Raw genomic sequence first — 24,050 nt, forward strand, 5'->3', positions numbered from 1 at the left:
CTTGGCAACAAAGCCATCTATTCCATCATTTAAATTACTGATACACAGCATGAAGTGGTCCCAACACTGATCCTTGCAGAACACCACTAGTCACTGGCAGCCAACTATAAAGGGATCTTTTTATTCCCACTTGCTGCCCCAAACCAATTAGCCAATGCTCTAACCATGTTAGTAACTTTCCTGTTACACCATAGGCTCTTAACTTGGTAAGTTTGTCACCTTGTCAAAGGCCTTCTGAAAGTCCAAATATACATCCTCTGCATCCCCTTTATCTATCCTACATGTAATCTCCTCAAAGAATTCCAACAAGTTTGTCAGGCAAGATTTCCTTAAGGAAACAATGCTGACTTTGTACTATCTTGTCCTGTGTCACCAAGTACTCCATAACCTCATCACTAACAATTAACTCTAACTTCTTCCCAATCGAGGTCAGACTAACTGGTCTATAATTTCCTTTCTGCTGCCTTCCTCCTTTCTTACAGAGTAGAGTGACATTAGCAATTTTCCAGTCCTCTGGCACCATGCCAGAGTCCAATGGTTTTTGAAAGACCATGACTACTGCCTCCACATCTCTACTGCTACCTCTTTCAGAACCCTAATCCTGGTGACTTATGTACCCTTAGGTCTTTCAGCTTTTTGAGCACCTTCTCCCTTGTAATAGTAACTGTACTCACTTCTCTTTTTTCACACCTTCAACATCTGGCATGCTGCTGGTGTCTTCTACAGTGAAAACTGATGTAAAATACTCCTTCAGTTCATCTGCCATCTCCTTGGCCCCCATTGTTATTTCTCCGGCCTCGTTCCCTAGCAGTCCTATATCCACACTCATCACTCTTTTTCTTCATACTTGAAAAAAAAAACACTTACTATCCACTTTTGATATTGTTTGCTAGTTTGCTTTCAAATTTCATCTTTTCTCTAAAGATTCTTTTAGTTGCTCTCTGTAAGATTTTAAAAGCTTCCCAATCCTCTGTCTTACCACTAATTTTTGCTCTCTTGTATGCCCACTCTTTTACTTTTACATTCGCCTCAACTTCCCTCGTTAGCCATGGTTGTACTATTTTGCCATTTAAGAATTTCTTTGGTTTTGGAATACATGTATCCTGCACCTTTATCATTTTTCCTAGAAACTCACACCACTGCTGCTCTACGGTTATCCCTGCCAGCATCTCCTTTTAATTTACTTTGGCCAACTCCTCTCTCATACCACTATAATTTCCTTTACTCCACTGAATACTGCTATGCCAGACTTTACTTTCACACTATCAAATTTCAAGTTGAATTCAATCATATTGTGATCACTGTCTCCTAATAGTTCTTTTACCTTAAACTCCCCAATCATCTCATTACATAACACCCAATTCAGTATAGCTGATCCCCTATTAGGCTCAGTGATAAACTGCTCTAAAAAGCCATCCTTGTATGCATTCAACCTGATTTCCCAATCAACTCGCACATTGAAATCTCCCATGACTATCAGAACATTGCTTTTTTGACACACTTTTCCTGGTTCCTGTTGTAATCTGTGATCCACATCCCAGCTACTGTCGGGAGGCCTGTACATAACTGCCATCAGGGGCCTTTTGGAGTTTTTTAACTCAACCTAAACAATTCAACATCTTCCAATCCTATGTCACGTGCCGACTACAATGAAAAAAATCCATGCAGGTTATTTCTTTATATTGCATGGAGGTAGTGCAAAGGAAACAGTAACAGAATGCAGAATAAATTGTTTCAGAGAAAGTGTACTCCAAGGAGACAAAGTGCAAGGCCATAATGAGGTAGATTGTGAGGTCAAGAGTCCATCTTTTTGAACTAGGAAATCATTCAATAAATGAGGATAGAAACGGTCCTCATGTCTGGTGGTATGAGGTTTCAACCTTTTGCATGATCTGTCTAATGGGACGGCAGAGAAGAGAGAATGTCTGGACTGGGTGGGACCTTGGATTATATTGACTGCTTTACCAAGGCAGCTTGAAATGGAGACAGAGACCATTGAGGGGAGGCTGATATTTGTGGTGTGCTAAGCTGTAAATACAACTCTCTGCAGTTTCTTGTAGTTTTGGGCAAAGTAATTAGTATACCAAGCTATTGTGATGCTGACTGTAGTGGTCCACTATGCAACCAAATCCACCATCATAATTATACTCCATATCTTTCAATCAAAGAAGTGGCATGGCAGAGGAAGCCATTTAGCAAATGACTCCATCAAATCAAGTCATTTTTTATTGTCATTTCGACCATAACTGCTGGTACAGTACACAGTAAAAACGAGACGACATTTTTCAGGACCATGGTGCTACATGAACAATACAAAAACTACACTGAACTATGTAAACCAACACAAAAACGACACTAGACTACAGACCTACCCAGGACTGCATAAAGTAACACAGAGCAGTGCAGGCATTACAATAAATAGTAAACAAGCCATAGGCACAGCAGAGGGCAGTAGGTTGGTAGACCAATGGCTTGAGGGAAAATCTGTTACATAAATAATCAGCTGAATGGCGGCATCAGGGATTCTGTCTGTTTCTGTACTCCCGCCAAGTATTTCGTTGCCACAGATGTAGTCCAATTTAATGGCCACTGGAGAGCAGAATTTACGGGAGAGCTGGCCGGTTAGGGCTTGCTTTTTTCCTGGCATGGACTCCTGCCCACTTGCCTCACTTCCTCGCACACCGCTTACAAAGTCCCCACCTCTGGCCACCGGCATCAGGCGACTCTGAGAACTGCAGGCCCGATTCCCTCAGCAAGCCGAGGTCGCGCAATCTAACCAGCAGATTTTCATGAAGGTTTGTTTTTTGGGAGATCTCTGTATTGTAGCAGTCCCTGGCGATGGTACATAGTCACTCTGTTATCCATTGCCCTAAACCCTAATTGTGCCTTAAAATCAAATTAAAAAACTAAATTAAAGTAGCACCAGATCCGAAAGGCCCCTGCTGCCGTGTGCCACACCGCCTACACGCTGGCATTGTCCAGACTAAGTACAAGAATACACTTTGCTCTTCTAGGCAAAAGCTAGTTTATTTCAGGCTATTTAAGTAGATGATGAGGAAATGTGTGGGAGTGAGGAAGGAGCAGAGGGACAGCAAATGGTTGGGGGGGGGGAGAGCTGCACAGTTAGGGAGGAAGGAAGAAAGGGTAACTGAAGAAGGATGCAGGGAGCAGGGAGCACCCCAAGGCACAGGGGCCAAGTAGGGAAAGCTAGTTTGTTGAACAGTGGAATCCAGCACGAGATCAGAAAGGTGAGGACCAAAGAATGTGGGGCTAGATTAGAAAATGTGTGTAAAAACAAAAAAAATAAAAGAACTGCAGACACTGGAAACCTGAAACAAAATGAAAAATGCAGTAAACACTTAGCACAACAGTCTGCATCTGTGGAAGGAGGAGAGCGTTAATATTTCAGATCAAAGAGTCTTTGAACTGATACAAACAAAAAAATACATCTGTTTTTCTGAGTGTTTCCACCATTGAAAACAAGGATTTCTTTGCGTGTTTAAGTGAAAGCGAGGTTTAACCAGAAACAGTGGTAGCTCATTAAGTGAAGAATAACAGAATAGCAGGAATTGGTCAATGCAATGATGTGGCATTGGGATCTTGAAGGACTGAGAGTCTTCAGATGCACACAGCTGAAGACATTGAAAAGTTAGCAGTTTACCAACAAGAACACATTCCATAATCAGGGCCGACCTTTTATTCTGCTTGTTTTATTCTGCCTGGAAACTGATCATGGCTTTTGACATCCTCTACTGAAAAGGAAAATTTGGCTCAGAGATCATGACGTTAACTTCAGGTGATAAGGTCCAAATCTCTCACTCCTGACTACAATATAGAAACTGCAAGATACACAAGTGGTAATGTGAAGTGATGTTAATGTATGGTTTAGGTTGTGATATCTGATCTAATACCTAATCATGACTGAATGTGTTAACAAAAGAAACTGTATTAGGGTGGGCATATGAATAGTGTTTGACATCTTTAATAATAATTATAGATGCAAGTTTCTATAATTCCTACTGTAATGTACAGTATTAGATTTTTAAGAACTCAGTGTAACAGGGTTCACAAAGAACAGAACTGCACTACTTTCTTTACATGTACTTCATAATCTTTCATAGTCCAGGGCATTCAACAATCAATACAGCTGGAAGTATTGGTGCTCTTGTGGCACAGGAAATAATGTTCCACCAATGGAAATGAAGTAATTAGTGAGTAACACTGTCATTTGGCTGTATTCATGGGTAGTCGTGTATGATTCAATGTCAATTAAAGTTGAACTTGTGATAAGTGTTTTCATTGAACATTGAGTGGGACACTATTTCAGTTCCCTTGATTTTCTTTGAAAATTCACCTTTCAGATTCACCTCTGGAGGGAGATGTTACCTCAGCTTACAAGGTTCAACCAAAGGATAATACAGTATACCCTCAAAATAGCACTGAAGTGTTGGTATAGGTTGGGTGCTTAGGTCTCCACATTGAACCTTGATCTCATGAACCCCCAGAGGTAAGCTTGGCTTGACACCAAGTATGAATCACCAGTTCAGATAAAAGCAACCACTGATTTATATACATAATTTAACTTGGAGACCACTTGCAAACTGTGAAGGAATTATTATTTAAGGCAACAAATTCACTTGTTTCTTGATGTACAAGCTAATTAGACATTTATAATGATGGTTGACAGAATGTGCTAGTTTAGAACTTTTCAATTTCTACCTTAAACATTCTGGCAATTTCAATTACAAAGATAATAAAAAGGATGATAGAAACACTTCCTCTTGAGTATCTCACCAGATCGACATATTCAGTGATCATATACTGTGGTTCCATTTCACGACAGAGGCCCAGCAGTCTTACAACATTGCTGTGATTCATTTTACCAAACATCTCAAACTCCCGCCGAAACTCCAGTTGTAGCTGCTCATCTCGTGTGGTTAGGCTCTTCACCAGGACTACTGTCTCTGGCTCACCTTTATCAATCCCTTTGGCTTTAGCCAAGAACACTTCGCCATACTCTCCTTTTCCTGCAGTTACAAACAGAAGACCAAAGTTTGAATGGTACCCAGTTTAATACACATGTACCACACTGCATGTGGAATCACTGATTTCTTTTTTTTGGCAGAATTGGTACTTAAAACTAAATAAGATCATATATTCTACATACAGGAGCTAAACTGGATAGGTCTCTCTCAGTACACTATGTACGACGTAGTATAAACAGGAAGGGCATATTTCACACTGTACCTCAATAAATAGAAATAAGTGTATGCTGATCTGTCAAAATGGATTATGAAGAAACAGATTTCTGGACAGTGAATAACTAAGAGATTGTTTATTTTGAAGGAAGAATTGTAGGTTAGACATTTCCTTAAAAGCAGCACTCATGTACTCCTTTCCTTCACACACTCATTCAGGCTCAATACATGTGTGGAGGATTAATGGCCTCACTGTCTTTATGTTCTGGCCCTGAGTGGGATCACAGCTGTGACAGATTAAGCCTCACGTAATATTCATGCACATGTTTATGATTGAATAGCAGATAGAAACATGATCCTGGCTCACTCTCTGTTGAAATCAACTGCATCTGATTTCAGTACACATCATATGAAGCAAAAACAGCAGCTAACAGGATGGAACCTGCAACTTTCCTGACTTGTAATATTCTGCATTACAGCATTAAACTATCTTTACACATCAACTCTGCCATTTAGGGTGTGCAGTACTTTTTTCAAATTCTTCATCACTAAACTACCTGGGTTTAAAATAAACAAATAAAGCTCCAAGATTTAATATGTAATTTGTATCAATTTAACTTTGCAGAATACAAACAGTATTTGACATTGAAACATATAACAACTCTGGCAAAGAAAAACAGATGAGTTGTTGGCCTTTAAGAGTAGACTGAAACCAGGCCCCCCCCCCCCAACTAACAACTCAAAAGCTAATCCATTAAGATATCCCAAAATACCATCCATGAACAGAACTTGAAAATTTACACTATACCTCCCACAAAACTTGTAGGCAGCAGCCAACCTGGAGAGCAGCTAGCCTACTAATAAAACATGTTCTGAATAGCAACTTTATTGATGAACATAACCACCCTTGTGAACTATATGCTCTGATAAGTAGTTAAGAAGGCAACTGACATCTCAGCCCTTATTGCAAAGTGTTTAAGTTTAAAACACAAAGGAAGGTTTTGTTCATGAGGCTTCACCTGGAATATTGTATACAGTTTTGGTCCCCTTAACTTAAAAAAAACCCCACTAATAATAGAGGCAGTACAATGGAGATTCACCATGCTAATTCCAGGGAAGAAGAGGCTGTCACAAGGGAAACTAAAAGAGCTTGGCTCTGTACTTCTTGGAGTTTAGAAGAATGAGTGACCTTATTCAAACATTTAAGATCCTAAGGGGACTTGACAGGGTAGACGTTGGGATATTATGATTAAGAAAGCATCAAACAAGGGAACATACATACACTGCTAGCTAAGGGGCCAGTCATTTAAAATGGAGGTACTTGTAAATCTTTGTGTAGAGGATAGTGAATCTCTGGAATTTTCTGTGCTTAAAACTACGCACAGAAGTTGAATCACTAGGGTAATGGAAGCTCGATCATTAGAAGTATTTAAAATGGAGGTGGATAAATATTTGATAGATTGAGGGAGATAAGATTATGGAGAAATGATAGAAAAGAGGAGCTGATGCCGGTTTATATTAATTTTCTCACGTTCTCGTGTTTTGAGTAAGGAATTTATCACCATTTCCAGAAAAATGGTGGAAAAGGGATGGAAGAATATATTACAATTTTTTTTCCTCATGCATTTCCTGTCTTGTTACATACCAAGGGTTGTGATTGTCTGAAGGTTTGCACGAGGGAAGTGCAGTTTATCATGCACACTGTGGCGTTTGTTGGGGACCACTGTCATAGTGATGTTGTTAATAGATGCTTCCTCCTGAATCTCAGCTGTTAACTGGCCGTTCTGCTGCACAGTGCCACCTGACATTCAAAAGAAAAAGATAGATTTAAAACATTTCATCTAGCCATTTGCACCATTATAATCTGTTATGCATATACGATAACTATTCAAATCGAGTAACTTCCCATTCACACATCTCATTGTCCAGTTTAATCCTCACATGACCAAGTCATGTGTTTATGAATAATATACAGCTGGTGAAATTGGTGCTTCACCCTTGAACTAGTGAGAACCTTAAACACTGATTTCCCTGACTTCTGTTAATGCCCCTCCTCCCCTTACTTACCTCATGCCTTATTTTTTTCTTTTCTCTCTCTGTCCCTCTCACAATCACTCCTTGCCTGCTCAGCATCTTCCTCTGGTGCTCCCCTCCCCCACTTCTTTTTCCCTAGGCCTCCTGTCCCATGATTCTCCCCCTTCTCCAGCTCTGTATCCCTTTTGCTTATCAACTTTCTATCTCTTAGCTTCATCCCTTCCCCTCCTGTCTTCTCCTATTATTTCAGATCTCCCCCGCCCCCTTTCAATCTCTTACCATTTCTTCTTTCAGTTAGTCCTGACGAAGGGTCTCAGCCCAAAACGTCGACTGTACTTCTTCCTATAGATGCTGCCTGGCCTGCTGCGTTCCACCAGCATGTTGTGTGTTGCGAGAACCTTAAATGCTGTTCATGTGGAGTCTACACATTCTCCCTAACACCATGTGGGTTTCCTCTGGATGATATAGGTTCCTCCTACATCCAAATCCGTGTCAGTTGGTAGGTTAATTAGTCATCTGATGTAGATTAGTAGAAGAATTTAGGTAAATGTGGAGAATAAAATGGTTCATGTAGGATTTGTGTAAATGGGTGCTTGATGGAATGGAATGGCTAGGCTGAACAACCCATTTCATGGCACTGTAACACTGCAGACCATTCCCAGGTAATGAACAAATTCAGCTTTCACATGCTTCCATATATATCACATCACAAAAATCTCTACACACGGCAACTAGACCTCCAAAGTATTGTACTGAACGGCATCAAAAGCATTCAAGAATAATCCTGAAAAGTGGAGAGACAGGGGGAATCTAGTTCTGCATTTGTAGAAATGAAGACTTGTCTTTTTCAATTTTTTATTAATATCAACATAATAAGATTGATACCTAGTTATTAGAATTACAAAATTACAAAATCTAAAATGAGCACAAAAGGATACATAAGCAATAAGTACAATGTAGTTAAGTCTTCCCAAATCATACAAGATACAAATATAATATAGACAAGACAAAGAAAAATCTAGGTATATCCATATTAAAAAAAACAAAAAAAGAGAAAAAGAAAAAAATATGATTACCCCAAAAAACAAGAACTAATCTAACAAACTAACCACTAATTAAAAAAAGAAAAAAAACATGGGCAGATTATAGTGTCTAAGAAAAGACAAAAAATCATCAGTGTCCCCAACTCCGACCCGCTCTACATATATAAAATCAGAACCAGAAAAAAATAGGATTGGAACAGGGTCAAATTACATCATGTGAAAATATTGAATAAATGGCCTCCCAGTCTTTTCAAATTTAATAGAAGGGTCTTAAATATAATAGAAGAGACTTGTTATTATACATTTCTGATTCTGAGAAATCCATTCCTGCATTTATATCATTGTTGGCTCAGTTTAGTAATTTTTCTGGGTATAAGTTGAATCTTAAGAGTGAATTGTTCCCCCTAAATATGTAGGTTCCAATTTATGGAAATTTACCTTTTAAATTAATGATTATTTTATATACTTAGGGATTAAAATCACAAAAAAAGTAAGGATTTATTTAAGGTTAATTTTCTACCCTTAATTGATCAGATTAAATGTTTGTTTACTAAATGGTCACCATTGTCTTTATCATTGATAGGTAAAATAATCATCTTAATAGCATTAATTCGACCTAAGTTCTTATATATATTTCAAGCAGTACCAATTTTTATCCTGAAATCCTTTTTTGATAATGTTGATTCCAAAATTTCTTCATATATATGGCAGAATAAAAATTCTAGGTTAGGTAAAAAAATATTTACAGAAGTCAAAAAAGGTGTATTGGCATTGTCAAATTTTAGACTTTATTACTGGGCAATTAATATTCAATATTTGAAATGTTGGTTAGGGGATTTGGATTTATCTCCTAGTCCTCATTGGGCAAATCTGGAAATTAAATCTGTACAAGGATTTTCATTGGGTTCTATCTTAAGGACTTCTCTTCCTTTTGCTCTTTCTAAATGAATTGACAATCCGATAGCTAAACACACTTCATGTATATGATTTCAATTCTGGAAATTTTTTGGGTTGAATCAATTTGTTTTAGCAATTCCTATTGTATCCAATTTCTTTTTTCATCCCTCTATTATAGACCAAGCTTATTTAGTTTGGAAGACTAAAGGTATACTACGATTTTCTGATTTATTTTTGGATAGTTGCTTCAGGTCTTTTGAACAATTATCTAATAAATATAATTTGCCCAGATCTCTTTTTTTTTAGATATTTACAGATTAGAAATGAAGACTTGTCAATTTAATAATATTATTAATGTTCATTCAGATGTAGGAGGTGCCCATAAGTTCTTAATACGGGAATAACCTGTATGCTAAACAACTAAAACTGTTTCCCCCTCGAGAATTGCCCTCTTTCTCCCTGCTTTAATATTTCTGATGAGAGCAAGCCTTAATAAAATTGTTCAGTAATGCAAACCACTCATTTCTTATGTTGGACTCTTTATTTTTTGTATTTATTTGGCGTAATAAGGACCTTAAATTTGAAAACAAGTTTTCCCAACATATATTCAGCAGGTCCCAGTACAAGCTTATTATTCAATAGAAAATCTGCAAAGGTAAAGGTAAAGCACTCAAAAGGTAATTCAAAGTTATTGAACTTTCTATTTGCTCTGATGAGAGCCTAAAGAAGTGCCACTCTCTCTTAGAGTAAACTTAATAAATACTTACATGCACAGTGCCAATGGAAATTTCAAACTCACTTGTGAATACAGGTTTAACAGGTAAATTTCACATTTGGGATCGACACACTTCCACTATGTGAAGAGCTGATAAGTGTACAGAACTTGGTCACAGTCGTGAAGACTTCCAAATGGTGCAAGCTGAAAGAGCTAAACTACTGGTGTATCTCTCACAAAAACACAGCAACCTTAAAATAAAAGGTGATCGCTAATAGCCAGAAAAAGGCCCTTTGGTCCAACTGGTCCATGCTGACCAAGATGGCCCATCCAAGTTAGTTCTATTAGCTACCACTTGTTACAAAACCTTCTAACCTTTCCAATCCATATACCTTACAAACTGTCTTTTAAAAACTGTTATTCTATCTTCCTCAACCACTTCCTCTGACAGCTCACTTCAGTGTAAAAAAAAGTTGCCCTCAATGCCCTCTTAAATCTTTCCTTCTCAATTTCAACCTATGGCTTCTAATTCATGACTATTTTCTTAACCATACACCTGTACTGCAAGGTTCCACTGTTCTACAATCCTCCCTGGACCCTGCCATTCACTGTGAATGTCCTTCCTAGGTTTTACTTTTCAAAATGATACACCTGAGACATATCCAGATTATGCTCCATTTGAGTTTCATTGGCTCACTTACTGCGATGAGCAAATTCCCCAAGTAATTTTGATAACATTTTTCATTTCTGCTGTACCAGCTATTTCAGTGACATCTGCAAACTTACTAACCACGCCTTGCATATAATTTTCCAAATTGTTGACATAGATGGCAGACATCAATAGATTCAGCACCAACCCTTGAGGCACATCACTAGCTACAGACCTCCTGTCCAAGAAATACGTTTCTATTGTTGCCCTCTGCTTTCTACCATTAAGCCAAATGTATATCCAATTAGTCAGCTCTCCCTGGATTCCATGTGATCCAACCTTCTCGAGCAGCCTACCAAGTGAAGGCATTTGACAAAGTGCCAAACATGAGGCTCTCAACAAGATAAGAGCTCGTGCTGTTGCAGGAAAGATCCACTAACTTACAGCAAAGAGTGGAAATAAAGGGGGCCTTTTCTGGTTGGCTGTCAGTAATTCGTGGCATTGCCTGGATTGGGGAGCATGCCCTCAATTGGGGAATAGGTTGAGTGAACTTGGCCCTTTCTTCTCGGAACAGTGAAGGATGAGAGCTGATCTGATAAGTGTATGAAATGATGAGAGACATTGATCGTGTGGATAGTCAGAGGCTTTTTCCCAGGGCTGAAATGGCTAACATGAGAGGGCAGTTTTAAGATGCTTGGAAGTAGGTACAGAGGACATCGGGGCAAGTTGTTTTTCTTTTAAAAACGCTGAGAGTTGTGAGTGCGTGGAATGGGCTGCCAGCGACAGTGGTGAAGGTGGATACAATAGAGTCTTTTAAGAGACTCCTGGACAGGTACATGGAGCTTAGAAAAATAGAGGGCTATGGGTAACCCTAGGTAATTTCTAAAGTAAGTACATATTTGGCACAGCATCGTGGCCTGTATTGTGCTGTAGGTTTTCTATGTTTCTATGTTTCACCTTCTTACTTCTCAGCTCCACCCATAAAGCCTCAATAATGATCATTCAGTAATTTAATTTCTGTTGTTTTATTGAGATGTAAATTTGTCATAGATTTTTTTGGAATCAGATCTTAAATCACTAGGTAAAATTCTTCTTGTCCTAGGAATCCATCCCCCACTACCTCTGCAAATGAAACTAACTTGTTCTCTTTCTCTCAGTTCTGACAAGGGTTCCTGTCAAAAATGAATAGAGCCTGTCTAACCTGTGAGTGTTCCCAGCATTGGCAGAATTTTCTTGATTTTCACCAGCAGCTTATTGGCTAATGGTTCAAAGTGTACATGCATCTTACCATTCAGCACTTCCATTTCAGGTTCCTCCCCTTCTGGCCCTTTGTTCAATCGCTTTGCCTTTCGTCGCTTTTTGCAGTAGAACATGAGACCCAGTACGTTGATAATATAGGCAACTGCAGCTCCAACAGAAAGGCCAATTGTCTGAATCATCTTGTATGGAGTATGCTGCTTGTCTTCATCACCATGAGCAGCTGGTTTTTCTGCAGGAATAGGCATAGAAAGATCATGAAACAAACTTAGGATTTTGATTCCAACTTTCAGTTGACAATCAGCAGTCAAAGGTAAAGTAATGAGAAAAAACTGTTTATTTGTTGTCAATACATACCAACAACATAGAGAAAAGCATCTCGGTGCTGTATGTTGCAATTGTTGCCAGCAATGCATGTGTACTTCCCTGTATCCTCTGCATTGACATCATAGATTACCAATGAACCATTATCCATTTTCCGTACCCTGTGATAAAATATTTAGAAACAACACCATTAGAATTAGTTATGGCTGGTGAAGGGATTCATGATTAAGGCAATATTCCAGCACATGAAGGCTTTGGTGCCACACGAGAGGGTTTGCTCATTTTGCTTCCTACCTCTGTGAGCCTTTATTGGAGTCCAAGATCTTCTCTTTCACTTTCCAATGGATGTTAGGCTGTGGTTCCCCTGTGGCTTGGCAGTTTAGCACTGCAATGTATCCCTGGTACACAGTTGTGTTTTCCGGCTCCATCTTAAACTTCGGTAAGACTAAGGAAAGACACAAATGTATGGTGTATAGGATCTGGGGAGGATGTGGATTGAGAAGTGTGCTTCATTCCACCCCCCACCCTTTAGGAAAACTCTAACATCCAGCAGCAGGTTCCTCCAGGCCTGGCATAATTTAGGTTGGATATAGAAAGAAACTTGATTCTAGCTCCACCGCCACCTGCCCACCACACTGTTCTTACCCTTGTGCCTAACTTCCCTGGCAGCTGACATTCATCATCTCCAAAGCTTTCTATCCCATCCAGCACACAAACATCTGAATCATGAAGAACACTGGGAAGACAGGTCCTTGATTTTGAATTGTAACTGAAGTAAATAGTAAGCCATCCAGTTTAACTATTGTTTAAACTTATGGTACTTTATATTTCAAAGATTAAACTGAATTATCCAGTGTCCCATAAATTACTGTTTATTCCCTTTCCATCAGTGAAGGTAATTTAAAATTAAATTACGTATTCCAGAAAAACACTGTGCATTTAACAAGGTGATTTATTAGTTTTATTCTGCTGCGTGAGAAGCTTGTCCCATTGGGTTGACCTACTGGTGAAGGTGATGAAGGTGCCAGTGGATGAAATAATCATACCTGCAACAATAAGGCGAACAGATGCTTTGATTTCTCCTTGACTGTTTGATGCAATACAGGTATATTGTCCAGCATCATCTTTGGTCACATTGGTGAAGTGCAATAATCCAGCTTTCTGCCTGATGTGAGGGGATATATGACTGCCATCTGCACCAGTTAAAAGTAACAGAAGTTATTCTGCTGTTAAATCAAAGTCATTGGCAAATTCTAAAGCTCGCACCATCAAGTATGCACATTGGAAGGAAAACAAATGCCGAAAAGCTAACTCATTCAGTTCATAAGGTGAGTGATTGAGTCACAAAATCCCTGCAGATTGGATTAGATTGAGTAGGTTTCTCAACCAGCCTGAACACGATCGGCCAAAAAGACTACTTTGTGTTATAAGTTTTCTGTGATTCTGTGAAGTAATGGTCTTGGAAACACTGACAGTGGAGGAGAATCTTCAGGAGGATGCATTCATGATGCCTGCAACCCTTATTCAAAACAATTGTGTAGATCATCATAAAGTGTAATTTAATTCCCCAGCTTGTCCTCACTCCTAGCTCTCTTTCTCCATTGAGCAACTAAAGTAGTCAAAGATAAAAGTTGTCCAAAAAACGATTGTCACATCCAAGAGGGAGACAACCCACAAGCAATGATCAAAGCTCCAAAATGCAAGGGGAACTGTTACAAAAAATAAATAAATTTTAGACATCTGTTTTAAATGGCCACCTACAATCAAAATAAAAATCCACTAATACTTCAGAATTTCATGAAATATTTTTTCCACAAACATTGTTGATGGATAATTTTAGAGTTACACAGCACAGAAATAGGTTTATTGACCATTGCCTCCACACCAACATCAAGCACCCATCCACACTCATTCCACTTTTCTTCTTTGACCCTGGGCTGCAATTTTTTAGCCACTCACTAATAACAGTCTTTCAGCAAGCAGGGCCAGTCAAGACTCTCAGCAGACTTGAGATCAAATTAGGTGATAAGGTACTGTACTTGGCAAGGACCAATAAAAAGTTGGGTTTCAGTGGAGTGGCCATTTTGGAAGCAACCATTATTGGAGTGAGGCAAGGTTAGAATGGGGAGTTTGAGACTGACTTTGGCAAGGAGAGGCAGAGGCTAAATTAAGTTTCTAGTCAGTTCTTTTTTATTGCAATTTGAGCATTGGGAATGACAGTGAGAACAGTGGAAAGCTCCTTTTGCAGGAGCTTCTTAAAGACTGCATTAAAAAACTGGAGTTGGATGAATTCCAGATCAGTCAGGAGGGTACAGGGTTGACTGATAGCAGACATAGGGAATAACTGCACCTGACGTGTAGGATTCAGGTATTTGGGTGACCATCAAGAAAGGGAAAGGGATAAACAGTCAGTGCAGAGTACTGCTGTAGCTGTTCCCTCAGTAACAAGTACATCACTTTGAACACTGTTGGAGAGGGGTGAGGAAGGATGATCTGACAGAAGAAAGCACAGCAGTCAGGTCTCTGATACAGAGTGTGACGCAGAAGGTGGGAGCAGCCGTGATAAGGGGATTTACTAGTTAGTGAACAGGTAGGAGGCTGTGTGTGTGAGAATGAGATTCCCTGATGCTATATTGCCCTCAACATGCCAGGAGCAGGGACATCTCAGATTGTCAACAGCTTTCTCAAGGAGGAGGTTGAGCAGCCAAAGATCATGGTCTATGTTGGTACCAATGACATAGGGAAAAAGTGTAACAGGGTTCTGCAGAGCGAGTTCAAAGAGTTAGATACTAAGTTAAGGACAGGACCTTTAGGATTGTGATCTCAGGATTGCTACCTGTACCCTGTACTATTGAGGCCAAAAATAGGAAGATAATACAAGTTTAATGTGTGGCTAAGGTGATGACAGAGGGAGTGATTCAGATTTTGGGATACTGAACTCTCTTCCAGGGCTAACAGGTTTACGTAACATTGCTTTTTGAGGGAAAATGAAGCCCTGGTTAAGAAAAAGGTGGTGTATAGCAGGTATAAGTGGTAAGGAACAAATAAGGTGCTTGAGAAGTATAAAAAAATACAAGAGAAAACTTAAGAGTGAAACCAGGAGGTCTAAAAGACATGAAATAGTTCTGCCAGACAAAGTGAAGGAGAATTCCAAGGGTGCCTACAAATATACTCAGAACAAAACGATAGCAAGGGATAAATTGGTCCACTTGAAGAATCAAAACCAGAATCAGGTTTAATATCACCAGCATATGTCGAGAAATTTGTTGTTATGCAGCAGCAGTACATTGCAATATATAATAATAAAAACTAAAATGCAATAAATTGTATATATTAGGAAGTTGAATGACTAGTGCAAAAAGAGGGGTGGGGAAAAAAGTAGTGAGGCTGTGAGAGGTTCTATGTCCATTCAGAAACCTGAATAGAAGCTCTCCCTTGATCGCTGACTGTGCGCCTTCAGGCTACTATACCTCCTCCCCAAGAAGAGGGCATGTCCTGGCTGTTGGAGGTCCTTAATGATGGATGTTATCTTTTTGAGGCACCACTTCTTGAAAATGTCCAGGATGCTGGCGAGGCTAGTGCCCATGATGGAGCTGACTGAGTTTACAACTTTCTGGAGCTTATTTCAATCCTGTGCAGTGCCAGCCTCCCCACATCCCCCTCCCCCAGCCCCCTCCCAATACCAATAGACAAGATCAAATTAGGATAGTCAAATTGGGTTTGTGCATGGGCAGTTGTGTATAACCAGTCTTAAATGTTTTTTTTTAAAAACGCTGATTACCAGTAAAGTTAATGGAAGGAAAAAATCACTGGATGTTGTCTACAAAGACTTTAGTAAGGCCTCTTACAAAGTCATGCATGGGTCACTGGTCAAGGTGGTTCAGTGGCTTGGCATTCAAGGTGAGGGAGCAAACTAGAATCAACTTTGGCTTTGCAGCAGAAGCCGTAGATGTAGTAGGTGGTTGCTTCTCTGACTAGAAGCCTGTGACTATTGGTATGCCACAGAGATCAGTGCTGAGTCTCATCTATATCAATGAGATGGATGACGTGGTAAACTGGATCAGCAAATTTGCGGATGACACCAAGATCGGAGGTGGCGTGGACAGTGAGGAAGGCCAACAAAGCTTTGCAAAAATGGCAGATGGAATTTAATTCAGAGAAGTATGAGGTGTTGCACTTTAGGAGGACAAACCAGGTTATAGCTAGCAAACAGTAGAGTACTGAGGACAGCAGTGAACAGAGAGATCTAGGAATACAAACCATAAGTTCTTGAAAGCAGTGTCACAGGTAGATAGGGTTGTAAAGAAAGATTTTAGCACCATGGCCTTCACAATTTAGAGTATCGAGTAAAGTGTTGGGACAGAGGCGCAAAATTTGGAGTGTTGTGTGCAGTCCTGGTCACCTATCTACAGGAAAAATATCAACGTTATCATATTTGCAACTTCATAACCACATTAGCATCTTAGCAAAATGAATTGCAAAAGAAAAATGGCCCCAATTCAAACTCTAGAAATCAGTAACTCTAAATCCACTTGTAATGGAGGTCAAATGAACCAACTCAGCTCCAATATGGGATGCCATAGTAGCGTAGTGGTTAGCACACACTACTGCAGCGTGGGGCATCAGACTTCTGAGTTCAATTCCACTATCCTCTACAAGGAGATTATCTTTGCTGTGGAATGTATGGGTTTTCTCTAGGTGCTCTGGTATCCTCCCAGTCCAAAGTAGTACCGGTTAGTAAATTAATTGGTCATTGTATATTGTCCCATAGAAACATAGAAAACCTACAGCACAATACAGGCCCTTCGGCCCACAAAGCTGTGCTGAACATGTCCCTACCTTAGAACTACCTAGGCTATACCCGTAGCCCTCTATTTTTCAAAGCTCCATGTATCCATCCAGGAGTCTCTTAAAAGACCCTATTGTTTCCGCCTCCACCACCATTGCCGGCAGCCCATTCCATGCACCCACCACTCTCTGTGTAAAAAACTCATCCCTGACATCTCCTCTGTACCTATTTCCAAGCACCTTAAAACTATGCCCTCTCGTGCTAGCCATTTCAGCCCTGGGGAAAAGCCTCTGACTATCCACAGGATCAATGCCTCTCGTTACCTTGTACACCTCTGCCAGATCACCTCTCATTCTCCGTTACTCCAAGGAGAAAAGGCCGAGTTCACGCAACCTATTCTCATAAGGCATACTCCCCAATCCAGGCAACATTCTTGTAAGTCTCCTTTGCACCCTTTCTATGGTTTCCACACCCTTCCTATAGTGAGGTGACCAGAACTCAGCACAGTACTCCAAGTGTGGTCTGACCAGAGTCCTGTATAGCTGCAACATTACCTGTCAGCTCTTAAACACAATCCCATGATTGATGAAGGCCAATGCACTGTATGCCTTCTTAACCGCCGTCAACATGCATAGCAGCTTTGAGTGTCCTACGGACTCAGACCCCAAGATCCCTCTAATCCTCCACACTACCAACAGTCTTACCATTAATACTATATTTGGTCATCATATTTGACCTACCAAAATGGACCACTTCACACTTATCTGGGTTGAACTCCAACTGCCGCTTCTCAGCCCAGTTTTGCATCCTATCAATGTCCCGTTGTAACCTCTAACAGCCCTCCACACTATCCACAACTTAGTGTCATCAGCAAATTTACTAACCTATCCCTCCACTTCCTCAACCAGGTCATTTTTAAATATCACAAAGAGTAGGGGTCTCAGAACAGATCCCTGAGGGATTCCACTGGTCACCGGCCTCCATGCAGAATATGACCCGTCTACAACCAGTCTGTGCCAGTTCTGGATCCACAAAGCAATGTCTACAACCTCGATTAGGGTTGTCCTGATTAGGCTGGGATTAAACCAGGGGTTGTTGGGCAGTGCCGCTTGCAGGGCAAAAGAGCCTATTCTGCGCTTTATCACTGAATAAATATATAGGGTTAAGGTGGAGTGAGTAAACACATCAAGTGTTTCCAGAAAGGGAAAAAATGGAGGTGAAAACTGAGTCATCTTTACACAAGAGAACAGCTTCAACAGAAGTTCAAGAAACAATTGCTGCGAATGTACTAAAAGGAACATTTGTGGCAACAAAGCAGAAGGCTTTTGAGAGAGCTTCACGATGAGGCATGAAATCTATGCAATTCTTTGACAAAGTAAATATACTAAAGAAAAATTCTAAATTGTTATTTTTTTAAAAAAATGTTTAGTAAACCTAACAAGCTTAACATTCACAGTAATTTACTGATTGGTGTCCGAGATACAAATTTATTAAGAAGATCTCACCACTTTTGCTCCATCTGATAGCTGGTTTCTCACGGCCAGTAGCAGAACACTGTATTGTCATATCCTTATTCAGCTCCATACACTGATGTTGCTGTGGAGTTGGCGTGAACTTCAGCTTCTCTGTAATATGGAACAAGAAAGTGTTTCAGCACATTGCACTTTGGCCATTAGGATGGAAAACAGATGAGTAATTGTATAGAGCACCCTGAATGATACAAGAGAAAGAAAAATTATACCTCACTGGATAGTGTAATTACTTTCTAATAATGGTTTGGTGGGAAATGTCTGCACTAGACAAACTATGTCAACTATATTTGTGATCTCTGCTGAATTATTTTATGACAGCCACAGTAAGAATAGGGATGCTAAGATCATTTCAGTTAAGGAAACAAAAAATAAAAAGGTGAAGATTCCTGCTGATCATATTTATCAAGTGAGCTTTGCTGTGAAGCCCTTCATGACTAAACTGCCTGTTAAATTTCATTACATGAGGAAATCTACAGATGCTGGAAATTCAAGCAACACACACAAAATACTGGTGGAATGCAGCAGGCCCGGCCGCATCTATGGGATGAAGCACGGTCGATGTTTCTGGCCAAGACACTTCGTCAGGACTAAATGAAAGAAAAGATTGTAAGAGATTTGGAAGTAGGAGGGGGAGGGGAGATCTGAAATGATAGAAGACAGGAGGGGGTGGGGTGAAGCCAAGAGCAGGAAAGGTGATTGGCCTAAGGGCTGTGTTCCGCCAACATTTTGTGTGTGTTGTTTACTAAAATTCATTGTTAGGGTAGACATTTGATTCCCTGCTGGAATGGGGTTCATATTGGTAAGAAAGGTAGATGGGAGGTGGGAGGTACTCTACCAGTCACTAAGCCAATTCAGGTCACAGACAGAATGGTTAAACAACTGTTTCTATCTGTGTTATGCTCTACAACAGTTGCCATAGCACCTGGCCCAGACATACCTACAATGACACATGTCAGAATGGTGTTTCTGGATTTCAGTTCAACATTCAACACTTTTGTCCCACAGATCTTGGTGAACAAATTCCTACTCCTCAGTCTAAATTCACCACTATGCAACTGGATGTTGGACTTCCTAATGAACAGACCTTCACATAGTCAGGATGCACAACTCTTCCTTCTCCTCATCATCCTCAACACAGTTGTCCCCCAGGGCTGGGTGCTGAACCCATTGCTGTACACTGTTTACATATGGCTGCACATGGCCAAACACATGAGCAATCACATTGTCAAGCCTGCTGGATGACACAACAGTGGTGAGGTGGAAAAGCTCCAGGCTTGGTGCCAGGCAAATAACGTCTTCCTTAATGTCAACTAGCCAAAGGAGAGTTACTGCTTGGGGAAAGTAACTGTTTTTGAGTCTGGTGGTCCTGGAGTGGGTGCTATGTAGCATCCTCTCTTGATAGGATTTCAGGAGAAGACACAATCGCACTAACACCCTACTTCACATTGGTGGCACAGCAGTGGAAATTACAAGCAGTTTCGAACTCCTGGGAGTGCACATCATACACAACCTACAGAGTCAGGAAAGCTCACAGATGCCTCCACTTTTTGAAGAGGCTGAAGAGAGCTGGACTTGGCACATCCATACTCGCACCATTCTAAGGGTCTTGCCATTAACAACATGTTTTCCCCTTCCAAACTGTAATCCATCATATATATTGTAGATTGATCTACATCTGTCATTTCTCCAATTGATCTACATCCTTTGGCAACATTCCTCACTACCCAGAACTCCATCAATTTTTGCTTCAACTCCAACTCACTAATCAGCTCAGCTACTGTACATACAAACAGAGGCCATAATACTGATCCAAGAGAAATTACTGATCACAGACATCCAATCTGAGGAACAAACTTCCAACATTTTGTATGGCTAAGCCAACTATGAATCTAAACCACAAAGTCACCATGCATGCCATGTGCCTTATTTTTCTGGATCAGCCTACCTTCAAGGACCGTGTCAAATGCCTTGCTATCGTTCATCTACATAATATCCATTGCCCTAACCTGATCAATTATCTTTGTTCACCTCCTCAACAAACTTAACCATTCATAAGACACAACCATGCTGACCATCCCTAATGAGCCTATGCGCTTCCTATTGTGAATACATCCTACTCCTTCAAAAACTTTCCAATAATTTCCTCACCACTGACACAAGACCCACTAGCCTACAATTACAATTGGATTATCCCAATAGCCTTTCTTAAAAAAAAAGGAGCAACATTGGTTATCCCCCAGTCCTTCATGACTTCACTCATGGATTGAGGAAATACCAAGATCTCTGTCAAGGCCCCAGAAAACTCCTCTCTTGTCCCTGTCAACAGCCTGAAACAAATCCCATCATAACCAAGAAACTTATTCAACAGTTCCAACACCGCCACCTTCTTGATAACATCATGCACTAGAATTTTAGAAAACCCCCACACTGAACTCACTATTATCCATGTTCTACCTGGTGAACACCTATACACCGAAGTATAGGTTAGAATCCTGCCTACCTTCTCTGACTCAATTGAATACATAATTCAGGTACAATCTCACCAGTGCCCTACATCAGTACAGCAAGATATGACAAAGACCAATTTAGCATTCATCTTCCTGATTTCTTGATGCACCTCAATGTAAATTTCATTGCGTGCAGAAAGACAACCTTTGAACATTTCCCCAATCTATTAGCAGTTAAAAGAAACATTTTTTCTGTTTTGCTTTCTGTTTTGACATTATATTCCACCTGCCACCTTCTTGCCAATCGGCTTCTAAATATTCCATTGAAGTGTCTTTTCCATCCAATATTATTCTCAATTGCACCCAAGTTTGTATCAACATGACATTTGTCACCTCAGTAAATTCATGGTTAGTATAAATGGAAATGTACTGCAAGAAAATCGACCACGATCAGGTATTTTTGGTGCAAATCAACTCCTGTCTCAGAGATGGCCTACATTTGTAACAATCTGTCTCTTGTCACAATAGATCGACGGCAGAAGCAATTTCTCTGGCTCTTCAAACTGAACAATAGAAACTCATTTATCAACTACAGCTTGGTGTTCAACACAATCATCCCTTCCAAACTCATCATGAAGCTTCAAGACCCAGACCTCTGTACTGGGATACACAAATTCAACATCGGCAGACCTCAATCACTGAAGATTGGAAATATCTTCTCCCTGATCAAGGTGTATCTTAAGATTGTGTGGTTAGCTCCTTGATCTACTCTCTTACAATAAAGCCATAAGACATCGGAGCAGAATTAGGCTATTCAGCCCATTGAATCCACTCCACCATTTCATCATGGATAATCCCGGATTCCAATCAACCCCATAGACCTATCCCTGAATGCCCTAACCAATCAGGAATCTATCAATTTCCACTTTAAATATACCCACAGACATGGCCTCCAACAAAGCCTGCGGCAGAGTATATTCACCAACCACTCTTTGATTAAAAAATTCCTCCTTGCTTCTGTCCTAAAAGGTTGTGCCTCAATTTTGAGGTTGTGTCCTCTAGCTCTGGATATCCCCATCAAAGGAAACATCCTCTCCACATCCACCTTATATACTGCTTTCAAAATTCAGTAGGCTTCAATGAGATCCCTGTGCATTCTTCTAAATTCCAGTGACTACAGGCCCAAAGCTTCCAAATGCTCCTCATATGTTAACCCCATTCATTCCCAGAATCATCCTCACGCGCCTCCTCTGGGATCTCTCCAATGACAACATATCCTTGCTGAGATAAGGGGCTCAAGACTGTTGACAATACTCCCAAGTGCGGCTTGACTAGTATCTTATAAGCTTCAGCATTATCTCTATGCCCCCTGAAATAATGTTTGCCTTCTTTACCACAGACTCACCATGTAAATTAACCTTCTGGAAGTCTTGCACGAGGACTCCCAAATCCGTCTGCACCTCTGATGTTTGAACCTTCTCTACATTTAGATAACAGTCCACACTACTGTTCCTTTTAAGAAAATGCATTAGCATACATTTCCAAACACTGTATTCCATCTGCCACTTTTTTGCCCATTCTTCCAATTTGTGCTGCTGCAATCACATTGCTTCCTCAGCACTACCTACCCCTCCACCGATCTTCACATCACCTGCAGACTTTGCCACAAAGTCATCAATTCCACTATATAAATCACTGACGAACAATGTGAAAATGCTAACCCCTGAGGAACATCACTAGTCCCCGGCAGCCAACCAGAAAAGGCCCCTTTTTATTCCCACTCACTACCTACTGTCTGTCAGCCATTCCTCTATCTATGCTAGACTATTTCCTGTAACACCATAGGATTTTATCTTTTATTTCATTTTGCCATAGCAAGATAGGACACCTGGTTGAGTGGTGCTGCAGAAACAACTCCTCATCCAGTGTCAGCAAATCTAGAGCTGATTACTGACTGCAGGAAGGGCAAAGACAATGAACATGAACAAACCTACAGGAATCTGCAGTGGACAGAGTCAGCAACTTTAAAATCCTGAATGACCTGTTCTAAGCCCAACATGTAGATGCAATCATAAGGAAATTGCATCGGCATCTTTACTTCCTTAGGAAATTAAGGAGGTTCAGATGGTCAGCAGACACCATCTTTTTGGACCACACCATCTTTTCGCCGCTACCATTGTGTTGAAAGTACAGACATCCGAAGCCCCATATAAACCAGTTTTTTTAAAAAAAAAACTCCCACTCTCCCTTTAAGCATTCATTCCTTGAACCAATTAACAAAACTCTAGTCAGTATAGTTTAGCAACTATACTGTAACCACTTTGACCACTTTGCACTGAATTGGACTCGATTGTTATACATGTGTTTTCTTGTATAAAAAATTGAGTATAACTTATGATTAATTTGTTTTTCTTATGAGTGCTACTTACATGATACATGTCTGTGATACTGCTGCAAGTTTTTAATTGTAGTGTACGCACATGTACTTTGAGGTTCATATTGCTTGTACCTTAGATTCTGGTCACTTTTTTTGCTGCTTTTGAGCTGTTTGATCGAAACAATTGATGCGGACTGGGGCACGTCAGCGAAGAATAGCCCCGCGGCCTACAGTGGGCCAGTGGCACGGCACTAAACTAAATACTACTGGTCTTCTAGTTTGATGTTTGATATTCTATGTGTTGCTCACTCGTTTTTTGCTATTTGTGCAATTTGTTCTTTTTCGTGCATTGGGTGTTTGATGTTTTCTTGAACAGGTTCCATGGTGCTTATTTCGTATACATAATTTGAAAAAAATATACTTTGATAAATGAGGGGAAAAAAATGCTGCAAATGAGCAGTACCACTTGTCTATCATTTGAGTTTCCTATTCAGATGTCCTGAAATTGGGTATTACTTCAGGCCCAAACAAGTTGGCAGATTTCAGAAGTAAAAATTATTACAGATAGCAACTTGCTCTTACCGAGGACTTGGACACGAGCATATCCCTCGATGTACCCTGCTGGGGTGCTGCTCTGGCATTTATACAAAGTTCCATCATATACTTCCACATTATTAATACGCAGAGTTCCATTGGCCAGCTGCTCAAACCGGCTGTCCTGTAATTTAACAAAAATCAGGAGCCAATGAAATTCATAGCCTTACCAAAACAGTAGTCTGCAACAGTTG

General features: G+C 40.2%; 1 protein-coding gene across 2 annotated transcripts in view; it reads right to left on the reverse strand.

Moving 5' to 3' along the window:
- The window catches only part of LOC132400980 (inactive tyrosine-protein kinase 7-like), a 180,076-nt gene that overhangs the window by 10,046 nt on the left and 145,980 nt on the right, over nucleotides 1–24,050 (reverse strand). For both annotated transcript variants that reach the window (XM_059982637.1, XM_059982636.1), the window contains 8 exons: nucleotides 23,845–23,980; nucleotides 18,412–18,531; nucleotides 13,164–13,310; nucleotides 12,412–12,562; nucleotides 12,151–12,278; nucleotides 11,825–12,025; nucleotides 6,844–6,999; nucleotides 4,795–5,027 (listed from right to left, as the gene is read on the reverse strand). In XM_059982637.1, the coding sequence (XP_059838620.1) occupies nucleotides 4,795–5,027; nucleotides 6,844–6,999; nucleotides 11,825–12,025; nucleotides 12,151–12,278; nucleotides 12,412–12,562; nucleotides 13,164–13,310; nucleotides 18,412–18,531; nucleotides 23,845–23,980 (1,272 nt within the window). The remainder of the gene's footprint in view (nucleotides 1–4,794; nucleotides 5,028–6,843; nucleotides 7,000–11,824; nucleotides 12,026–12,150; nucleotides 12,279–12,411; nucleotides 12,563–13,163; nucleotides 13,311–18,411; nucleotides 18,532–23,844; nucleotides 23,981–24,050) is intronic.

This window comes from Hypanus sabinus, chromosome 10 (assembly GCF_030144855.1).
Source record: "Hypanus sabinus isolate sHypSab1 chromosome 10, sHypSab1.hap1, whole genome shotgun sequence".
Lineage (NCBI taxonomy): Eukaryota > Metazoa > Chordata > Chondrichthyes > Myliobatiformes > Dasyatidae > Hypanus > Hypanus sabinus.